This window comes from Gopherus flavomarginatus, chromosome 21 (genome assembly GCF_025201925.1).
Source record: "Gopherus flavomarginatus isolate rGopFla2 chromosome 21, rGopFla2.mat.asm, whole genome shotgun sequence".
Lineage (NCBI taxonomy): Eukaryota > Metazoa > Chordata > Testudines > Testudinidae > Gopherus > Gopherus flavomarginatus.
This window is the reverse complement of record NC_066637.1, coordinates 3,673,940-3,685,583: the sequence shown is the minus strand read 5'-3', so window position 1 is coordinate 3,685,583 and position 11,644 is coordinate 3,673,940. Positions and strand designations below refer to the sequence as shown.

Sequence of the window (11,644 nt, the reverse complement as noted above, 5' to 3'; positions counted from 1 at the left end):
GTCAGGGGGAAATCATTCTCCTTTTCCCCATCTCTATTCTCCCAAAACTAAAAGTTTTGGTAAAACTTTTTGCAGCAAAAAGTTATGTTAAAAGATCATTAAGGTGCAAAGTCAATCACTCAAAACTTAGGAAATGCCTAGGCAGCCTTAATTCATCTCCCTTCTGCATATGGATTATGATACAGTCTTTACATAAGCACATACAATTTTTTTTCCAAAGGAATTTGGCCCTTTAACTCCACACACATTTGACCTTAATTATACAACATGTAACCTTTACGTGTGAAATAAAATGTGTTAAAAATAAAACAGGAACTGTTTAATATCCCAAACAATTTAGAAAATGTATTTTGGATACTTTGTGGACTTCCTGCAAATATGCATATTTGGATGCCCAATGATATATTTAAAAGATGAGCATTTAATTGCTTTATTATTATTATTAACAAGAGACAATAATTAATCAATCTCATTTACAAGACTCCCCTATGAAGGGACTTGGGGTTCTTCAAACAGTGAAAATGTAATAATTATAAACTAGAGCTATGCAAACTTTTTAGGAGGCACAATATAAAAGCCAAACACTTAAAAAAGCCAAACCAAGAAGGATAATTAAATATACTCTCTTTTGGTATCATAAAGAATCAGTTCACATTGTCCTATCATACTGAAAGAAACTTCAAACAAATATACACTTACGTTACAGAAGCATGGATACCAACAAAATCAAATGCTACCTGTGTCTTCAGAGTATGTTTCTAACTTCTAGTTGAAACACTAGGAGTGAATCTATTGCTCTGCCAACAGAGGGGGCATCTTGTCCACATATGTATATTACCAGAAATCAAGATGACTAGTGCCACATGTTGCTTAATTAGAGCAAGAAAATATTATAAAAGGGTGTTGTAGCGAGGAATATTAATACTCTCGGCTTGCCAATAGTTTTGCACTTGCTTAAATTTAAGTTAGTGATCTGATTGCTGGTCATTTACTGACACCCAACGAGCTTTCCAGTTTTCCTGTTCTACTTCCCTGAGAGTTGAGCAATAACGTGTGTTGTGATTATAGTAGATGTAAAATAATCTGTTTATTTGATAGAAAAAATCTTATTCCCAATTTTCACACTTCTGATTTTCTAACAGTCAGGGCTAACTCTCAGTTCTCATTGCCTGGCTTAAAAGACTCACACAGCAACTTCTTTGTCAAGGTGGGTGAGGTACTGTCTGTCATTGGACCAGCTCCTGTTAGTGAGAGAGACAAGCCTGGGGCTTAAACCAAGCTCTTCTTCAGGGGTATGTGTGTGTGGGCAGTGGGTCATTTTGGACAAGCTGCACTGAATATGCCTGCACAGCAAGAAATGGAGTCACTGGGGTCATATTAACATCCCAGCCGTCTAAGTTACTTGGCAAGTTTGTAGTGCTTTAAAACTCTGGCACTATCTTGAAAAGCCTGCTTTGATCTGTGCTCATGCTGCACTCTTATTCCAACACCCAGCCAGACCTTGCAGCCCCAGGCTTACCAGCAGAGCCCTGCTAAGGCTGCACCCCCTGCCTCTCCCCGTTATTGTTGGATGGGATCAACATGAGAAAGGCTGAACAATGCATTAAGTCAGGGAGGCCAGGAACTGCACTCCCTTCCCCCCAGCTTCTCCGCACAGAGGGCCATCCTGGTATCTGCAACTCGGGCATCAAGCCAAGCAGTTGTGGGCTCAAGTAGGGGCCGAGGGAGCCTGTTCTATCCTGGGAGGCCCGCCCTGGGGCGTGGCCCTGCAGTCAGCCCATGGCCAGGACACCAGAAGCACTCTGCACATCTCTTCATCTCTTGGGGTGGGCTAGCTCCAGGCTGGAGAAGTGGTAACCTGGAGCCAGACCTGCTGACGGTGCCCCCGGCAGACGGCGAGCACAGGGGCCCAGGCGGGGTGCATGGATGCCTAACTGCTGGCAGGGGTCTGCTGCCCAATATGGAAGGCAGCTGCTGGCTGCACATGGTGCTCAGGACTGGCCTGAGCATCTCCTGTGTCCTGGCCATGCTGCTCACCCTGCGCCAGCTGCAGCAACTGGAGCCAGGGTCCAGGGGCACTGCCCCCCCAATGATGGTTCCAGCTGGCCCATAGTAGCCTGAGCCCAGTCTCCTCTTGGGAGCTGCTGCACCCTTCCCTAAGGGGCAGGGCACTAAGCTGTGTGGTGCCGGGTGCCCCGGGCTGGCTTGGGCAGGTGGATGGACGATTCCACCCCTTCCTACTGTACCGCCACTGCAGTTACTCAGCCACCCGAGAAATGCTAGGGCAATCACGCTGCCCTGCTCTTCGCTGTCAAGTCAGGGCTGGAGCACTTTGAGTGTCAGGTGGCTGTGCGGGGCATGTGGGGCCACAAGCTGGAGGTGGCTGGGGCAGCTGGGTCCAGACCCTCTTCCTTATGGGCACCCTGCAGGAGGTCAACTTCCTGCGTTGGTTCCACTGGCACTGCCCACAGGTCGAGTTCATCTTCCAAGGCAGCGATGTCTTTGCTCACACGGGTAACATGCTGGATTTCCTGGATCCTGGCGCAGAGACCCCAACCTGCCCTGGCCCTTTGTTGGGGACATCAGCAGTGGAGACTTCCCCATGTGGAACAGGCACAGCAGGTACTACATCCCCAAGGGGCTCTGTGACAATCCCTACCCCCTGTGCCAGTGGGGGAGGCTTCCTCAAAGCCTCCACCTTGGCCAGAAGATTGTTCTTGGACTCTGAGACGATCCAGCTCTTCCCCATTGACAATGTGTTCCTGGGCATATGCCCAAGGCCCACTTTTGGGACTATCAGGTGCAGAAGCAGTGTTATGAACAGGGACTCTTGCTTCTACAAGGGCTTGGTGTTGGTGCACAGGATGACCCCAGAGGCATTACTAAGGATGTGGAAGCTTGTGCATGACAAGAGAATCAGCTGTGCTAGGACAGTTCATTTCACTTAACTCAAAAAGCTCTGGCCAGAATGGCCCGGTAGCATTAATGCCCTGGGGCCTTGCCATGAGCTGCTCTGCAGTGAAATCCTTTGCTTTGCAATGTGACTGGGCATTGCCTCACCAGATTTACATTTCCTGCCCGCTTCTACATTTATGCTGCTGCAGCTTTCCCAAAGAACAAAACCAAAGGCTAGATGGCAAATTTGTGAACCCAGAAAACAGCACCCTCTTGCCTCAGACACCAGTGATCAGTTTTAAACTAGGCCCCAAGAAAGGCTTGTTTTTATGAATAAATGAGACTTGTTGAGTCATCAATTAACTAGTTTTTTTTAACCTGGTTACAAGATACAAGGACAAATTCAGAGATCATGCAAGTTACATGGACGTCGGTGTACCCTAAGGCAGGAAGGCAGAGAGAGAGAGAGAGAGAGAGAGAGTCTGTGTGTGTGAGGGAGAGAGAGAGAGAGAGAGTAGGAGAAACAACCCACAGAGAGTAAGTTTACTATGATGGAAGATAAAGCATGGTTCTCCCCTTGGAGATGACATTACATATTTTTATTCAAGTTTACACATGTTGATTTACCTCTAACTTCTTGTTCCAGATTTTCTCAGGGCATATTTTCAGGGGAAAAAAAATCAGTGATTTGGGTGCCTTGTTTGAGAAGAGCAGCTAAAAATCTGCCTTTCCTGGGTTCCCTTTTAATGTTCCTGAAAGATGAGGTGCAGTCATACCAGTGAGCTGTGCCTGCAGCTTTAACTTCACCTGTGAAGGTTTTGTGTGGGATCTGAGTAAGTCAGACATCAAACCACCACGTTAGTGAGCTCAGCAGACAATTGCGCACACAGGACTGAGTGTGTCCGTCAAAAGCAGAGACACCATCAGTATTTGCTAAAATAGATGGAATTTTATTAAAATATAGCAATAAAATTTATTTCATCCAGGTGTTAGCTCACTACACATGATGGCTGAAGACCTCTAGGATCAGACCTGCTCTCCAGAAACAGATTGTTCTTATCAACCAAGGAAAATCATCACAACTGCTAAGTACTGAAAAATCAAGTAATTTGTTGTAGTGGAATTCCAAGCAGAGGCCTAGGAGACTCTCCAGCAGAGAGTGCATGCTGTATGCTCTTGAAGTCTCTGCTATTTAGATAGATGAAAATATTGGCAGATCGTCTCAGAGCCCAGTACATTGAAATGGAAAAGCCGCAGAATAGGAGCCGAAGTCTGTTCTCTCTTTAGAAGTGATGCTGCAATACTGCTGAGCTAGGAGTGCACATGATAAATCAGGTTTTTGGGGGGGGGGGCAGGGAATTCCTTTACCCCACAAGATGTGACCTTGCAAAATAGTTTTAGCTCCAGAATATTTCACTCCAGAACCCACAAAAGCCACTGGAAACATGTTTCTTCTTTCATAGCATAGGAATGTATCTCATCGTGTTTTTCACTCAGGAGTTTATTTTACCAAAGGATGGAAAACAGACTGCTTATTAAAAAGGAAGCAGCCCCATTAAATCATAACTTAAAAAATTATCTATAATTGTGTTACTTTGTTTATTAATAAAGGTGTTCTGAGGTCTCTGAAAATTTCCACTTATCCACCTCTAAACTGTTTCTAATTCTAGATAGTTTAATAAGATTAAACCTCTATTTTGGAATTGCAATTTTGACTTCATAGTACATGCTCTGATACATATAGACTATTACACACTCTAAAATCCTTATTAAAATGTGTACTTCCTAAAATGTTGCAAAAAACTTAAGCTACCTGGACTTAATTGAAAGAATTAAGGACTTAAAAAATGACAGGAGTTGCCATAGGGTACATATTTTTATTGTTATTTTAAATGCTGAGACAACAGGCTGCGTCCTCATTTCCTCCTGTGAATACATACTTTCCAATCCATAGTACGGTTTTGTAAAATAGTTGAGACAATGTGGAAAAAAATCATAAAAACTCTGTTCCTATGTTACTAAAACCTTAGGTATTACCCTACTATATTTACTTTGACAAACAGAATTTTAAACTTTTATTTTTCACCATTTACGCTTTGTTTACTTTTTGCACATCCGTCACTGGGGACAATGAAAACAGAACTGGTCTGTCTTGTCACTTTCACAAAGTTGTGTTTGGATCACAACCCTGAAGGGGAAAGTTTATATTTAAACAAAGTTTCCACTGAAAATTAAAACACACACACATACAAAAACATTTAAAAGCTTGAAAGAGTAACAGCATTCCTTTGGGAATGATCTATACTAGCAAACCTTATAGCCATAACCTAACCGCAGTGGAACTGCTGAAGGCAGGAGATGTTGAAGTTGTAGTGTGGGGCTCAGCTATTTTTGCGACTGTCTCATCTAACTTTGCTCAATAGCTGAGTGACATCAGCAAGGTGCACCTCCTTGATGCTAGCAATGGTATGCGCGGAACAGTGATAACCTGCCAGTGCTTTATGCCCTAAGGTGCATAGACCTGCAGAGAACAGAATTCGTGCTACACCAGGAGTGAGTTACAGCGATGATGTTTACCAGGGCAGATGCAGCCAACAGAAATTTGGATCCACTCTGCTCATCCCAGAAGCTTGGAATGTTAGAAGAGAAATAAAGTTATTTACAATATGTAATCCTGAGTTTATTCATGGAGAGAGTTGCTGCTTGCATTTTAGAATTTCATAGTGCTAGCCTGGAGGGAAAAAAAGAGTACCATTCTCCTTTACACAACTTGAAACACATGTGCAACATTCAAAAACTATCAGAATAATGTGAGAACGGCTTTAGTAGGTCAGACCAATGGTCCATCCAGCCCAGTATCATGTCTCTGACAGTGGCCAGTACCAGAGCTTCAGGGGGAGTGATCCACTGGTCTTCCCCTCCTGGCAGTCAGAAATTTAGGGTTGTCCAAGCATGTGGTTACATTCCTGACTATCTTGGCTAATAGCCATTGGTCAATCTATTCTCCATGAACTTAACTAGTTCTTTTTTTAATGAAGTTTATTTTTGGCCATCACAACATTCCATGGCAATGAGTTTCACAGGCTATTTATGCGCTGTGTGAAGTAGTACTTCCTCTTATTTGTATTAAACCTGCTGCCTGTTAATTTCATCAGGTGACCCCTGATTGTTGTATTGTGAGAAAGTGTAAACAACACTTCTCTATTCACTTTTTGCACACCACTCATGATTTTGTAGACTTCTATCATATCCCGCCCCCCTTAGTCACCTCTTTTCTAAGCTGCAGCACTAACATCCCTCTGTGTGGGAAAGCTGTTTCATACCCTGGATCATCTTTGATGCCTCTCTCTGAACCTTTTTGTATTTTATTTATGGAATCAAAATCCAGTAAGCAATGTCCTCAGTCCCAAGAATATTCAGAAGGGCTGAAGTTTGCCTTGGGTCTTTGTATTAGCAAGTATAAATACAAAAGCATTTAGCACTGACTGGTAGAATGTAAGTAAGCTGTGTAGTTATTGCACAGACAAGGAGCCTAGTTAAACTCTAGAAAGTTGCCTAAGATAGTAGGAAAGCAGTTCATAAACCTGGTGTGAAGCGCTGACACATGAAATAGGGAGATGCACATTTTAGACAGGTGACCTAAGCATCACGACTTTCAAACACCTTAGAGATGAGCAAGTCCTAGCCAAGGGAAGGATTGGAGATGCCAGAAAGAAATACTGAATTCCTGAAAACAATGCCAAGTTCAGCCCCAAATTTATTAGCTATTCAAAATGATGAGTAACAGAAAATATGGCCTTATTCTAATTCCTGGGCTTAACCAATAAATGACACAGTTATAAAAGTCTACTCCCTGGCCCTGTTTTCTGGACTGCCCCCTAGTCAAAATAAGAGACAGCGAGCATATCTGCTGCTTCAGTTATGTGAAGGATTTAACTAAATGCCTTTGTTTTAACTATTAATCGCCGGATTCAAAAGACACCACACTGTAAGAAGAGTCACAATTACCAACGAAATGCACCCCAGGAGGGCCCAATCCAGCAAATATTTACATGCACAAGAACCTTTCCAGACAGGAGTAGGTCCATTGAATTCCATGTATAAAAGATGACAGGTCTGGGCCATTCAAAGGTAAGCTGTACTCTGGGATCTTATCAACTGACCTTACAGTCACTACACAAGCTAAACTCTGAGCAAAGTCAACAGGACTTTTGCCTGCATTAAGGGACTCCATGATCAGGTTCTAAAATGGAGTAAGTTTAATTTCTAACAAATATGTGAAGGAGTGTTTAAAGGTTACATACAACAGCATTTCAAATGCAAGTGCTGCACTGTGCTTATAAAATTCATAGACATGTACAGAGCGCACAAGCTCTATAAAAACTGTACACTACAAATATAGTATTCTATATACAAAATACAATAAATACAGCAAATTCATTTCAATGTGGCAAAAGAAAAAATATTGCTTTCAGATTACTATAATCTCGTATTTCTGAATCCTGCTGCGGACAGTGGTGCAGAACAATTTAATCTCGGAAGGAAATGTCCTGAAATTTACAATGAATACAAGGTGTTTTAAGGTCTGTTCCAGGGAGTGCCTGAATTTTAACACACTACACCTCAGAACTAGTCTCAAGACTATACCCCTCCCCTGATGCTATCAGCAGTAGAGCTACACTGGTGGCAAATAATGGGTCAAAAATTTCCTAGAGAGACAACCTGTGGGGTGTATCACACTTTCCTTCTCATTCAGTCAGTGCTCCTGCTAATATCTAAGGAAGCTGCTTGTCCACACACACAGGGAAGGGCAGTTACACATTTTACTATACATGTATACTAGTGTTGTTAGTAACAATTTAACGAGCTGCAAATTCCTGTGGTTATACAATCTGTTCCCTTCTAAACAAGAAGTATTTTCTCCTGCAACAGACACTTCCCCCTCCCACTCTATAGCCTTTACTGGTAGCAGGTTTTTATTAGCCCACTCATACAATATCAAACAGTTCCTTTAGATAGAATCTTTTGTCATCCCCACAGACTACTGGGCAGTGGAGCAACAATCTTATTCAGCTCTTTGGGAGGAAAGGGATGCAGAAGTGCAGCATGTTATGTTAAAAGTTAAACAATAAATAGATTGGGTTACACTTCAAACAGCTGCTCACGAACACATAGCTGTAGAAAAAGCTAGACTGAAGTCAATAGCAAGACTTCTATTGAATTCAACAGGGCTAGGATTTCACCATGCGTTTTAATGAATAGGTTTGTCTCTTATTTGCAGTTCAGAATGTGTTACGTTGTCTGAGCAAATAGGATGGTGAAATCATTGACAGAGACTACATGGCTGTCAAAGAGGCTATTTAAATAGCAACTTTTCTGGCACTTTGGTGACTTAACAAAAATTAAAATGTATTGGGAACTTTTATTGTCTATCGGAGAAACACATTTTGGTATATGTACTGCACTAACTGTGCACAGCAAATGCATGTTGTAAAACCCACTGAAAAGTGTAGTAAAAGCCTTTGAACAGTAACTTCTCTCCTTCTAGAGAAACTATTTTTCAAAGCTACAATTCCTGGTAGCTTTTACTCAGAGACATGTATTGTTATAAGGGCTGATCCAAAACCCACTAAAGTCAATTGGAAACTTTCAGTTAAACTTCACTGGGAGTTGATTAGATCCTAAATGAAGTATAAATTATTGTTACAGAAAAATACTACGCACAATCTCAGTTTAGAAACATAGCAGTTTTGAGCTGAAGCACCCAAGAAAAATGACTAGCTTTTTACAGTTCTGTAAGTTAAATGACCAAAATTATTTTGTCCACTTTTGCTAAAATAAAATTTGCCCCCTCAATCGATAACCTGCCTCCCAGAATGATTAGAAACCCCTGAACAGATGAGATTGCTGTACACACATTGACGGTACTTTAATTAAGGCTCAGTCAATGGCTGTTGCTGAATTACTATCAAATCATGTTAGTATGTGGCATAATGGATAATTACAGTCTCCAGAGAATGGGATGATTTTTTGCTTTACAAGATGTTAGGGTGGATAACAGAGAACAAGACAGTTGACAAAAAACTTTTCAGATTCTTGTCCTGCTTATAAACTGGGCACCTTTTGGGTAGAGAGAAACTACAGGTTGGGTCTTGCAGGATTCAAAATATGTTCCTGGCCTGCACTGGTGACTCTCCAATGTTATTTCTGAATTAAGCAGCTCTGGTAGAGTTTTACTTTAGGGAAATTGCTATTTCACAAGTTCACTGCTCCAGGTGTGTATCTTGTTCACACGAGTCCGTCTAATCATATTTATAAAATAATTGTTTTGGAAGTACAATCTGCTTTTTTAAACATTACTTTAACTGACAGAATAATTTATGCTTATACTCTTGTTATAAATGTCTAACAGGTACTCTGTATAAACAGGTATATTTTTCTATGTATACATAGTTATATAATATAAAAGCTGCTACCTGAAATATTCATTATACTCATATCAAACATGGATCTGGAGGTAAGACAGCCTACCCAAATGAATGTAAGAGCTGTTAAAGTTTTTCTAGAAAGAGCATATTGTTTACCAACATCATTCTGTGGCTATGTAACATTGGCCAGCTAGAGAATTTCAAGGTGTCTAGTAAAGGAATACTTTTAGCTGCTCAAGACTTACTTTCTACTTTAATTTTTGTTAGCTGTACATTAGAACAGTTGGATTGTGACACTCCTATGACACAAACTTAACGACAGCAAGGCTACTGTGATCGCAATACAGCTACTGTGTTTGTAATATTCAGTGATGTGTTTCAAAGCCTAAATATGATAATTTCTCTGTAGATTGGTTTTGATTTGCTGGAGTGGTGCAGAAATACACATAGTAGACCTATACTGTAGGTAAGTGATACTATACTCTTATTGTAGTTCTATTTCTGTATAACTAGTACTTATTTCCCCTCAATCAGGTACGTAGTGACACAATTACTTTTACTGTGTCACACAACCAAGCAAGCTTTGGCAAAGAACAATTACCAACAAATTTTATAGTGACTTCATCAAACTGATACAATGATTGCATTCCCTAAACGTTTGGGGAGTATTTGTAAGCGAACATTAGCTTTGGTTCAAAGGAACAGATAGCTCAAAGCTTTGTTCTCAAAACCTGATTTAGTTTGAATCAGAAGGGCTAGAGTCTCAGCTATGCCCCGAGGAAGGGCCAAAAGAGAGCCAGTTGTGGCTTCCTGATCCTGGGGCCAGTTCCTTACTTGTCCTAGCATCCAGGATGCTCTTGTTACACTAGCTACCACCCTAGTCCCATGGGACAATACACTGACCACGGACAGCAGAAGCATGCTATATTTTGGCCCGGATCTCTACATTGGTTGCTGCTGCAGTGGATAGCACAGGATTTGGCTATGCTGGATTTATACTACTAGGGACTCCCCTCAGGCTGAGAGAAGCCTCATCAGGGAAGGTTCAGCTGCTTTCTGCTCCCTCCATGCTATTGGGGAAATGCCAAAGGAGTGCAGGAGGCCAGAGGCTCTGTCCCCAAAAGACTGCTCATCACTAAAAGTGAGATGCAGGTTTTTGGGATAATTACACACAACACTGTACAGAGAGAACCAATATATAAGTGTTAACTATTGGGTAAATGAAGCAGTCAAACACTATTTGTGGTTGATAAACAGCAGTGTGTAGTTCAGGTGAAATGGATGACCGTGGGGCTCCTATCACTTGTAAACAAATCTTGGAAATGTTGTGCATCACATAAAACTTGCTCAGTTATGGAGACAAAGGAAACAAGTACTTCTCATGTCATCGCTTTGCATATGTTCTGCCAGTGCTTTTATTCAGGCCCCCTTTTGGGGTAGGGATCTTGCTTCCTACAGAGGGGGATCGAACCTTTGTTGCTGTAGGACCTGATTTGTTTATGGTTAATCCTGCTGCTTTGCCTGGGAAAAGAACATACAGATTATCAATCACAATCATCTCTTGCATTTCAAGTACATGACTTAGCTACAACATTGACAGAAATAATAAGATTGACTTTGAAGTGACAGGATTATTCACAGACGTGGTAATAGGAGATGGATCATAAATTTGAATCCAGGCTAGGGAGTAAACACTAACATCTGACATCAACATACCGTCAGCTTGTTCAGAGATCCACCATATGTGACATGAGTCCATGCTCAGAGTTCAGTTCCCATCAACCTACCTGCCTCAGGCATTTGTATGATGCTTATCAACCCAGTGTCTTAATTTCTCGTTCTCTACAGGACAGATAAAAGACTACCTATCCACTTCACTCCGTCCCATAGTTAGGATTAGATTAGCATCTCCAACTGGCTCCTCTCAGGCCTGAGGCACATTGACAGTATAGCATTTAAGCGGCTCTCTGTGCGCTACTGTATCTGTCTGGTTCATAGCGTAACGTAGGATATAAGAGGGCAACTACAGCAAGATGAGTCTTTGGGGTATGCTGGTCCATAAAACGAGACAAACAATAAAACAAAATTAAAAATGATGCAACTTCTCCATTCCATTACAACAGCGCATCTGTGCTAAAGTCATTGAGATTGACTGGAGTATCAGAGGGTGATTTGCCCTCTGTGTGTGCTATTCTATACCAACATATTTAGAAATACAGTCAGCATATACAAATACTTGAATAATGCATTCAACTGTTATTGACTAAGAATCAACTTGCTTTCTAGAATAGAGCCTTCTGCTTAAATAGGTAAACAAAGTG

At 41.5% G+C, this 11,644-nt stretch overlaps 1 protein-coding gene across 2 annotated transcripts in view; it reads right to left on the bottom strand.

The window, feature by feature from the left end:
* Positions 1-4,752: 4,752 nt before the first annotated feature.
* Positions 4,753-11,644, bottom strand: part of CEP104 (centrosomal protein 104) — a 34,564-nt gene continuing 27,672 nt past the window's right edge. For both annotated transcript variants that reach the window (XM_050931687.1, XM_050931685.1), the window contains one exon: positions 4,753-10,844. In XM_050931687.1, coding sequence (XP_050787644.1) covers positions 10,708-10,844 — 137 coding nt within the window. In that variant the 3' untranslated portion in view covers positions 4,753-10,707. The remainder of the gene's footprint in view (positions 10,845-11,644) is intronic.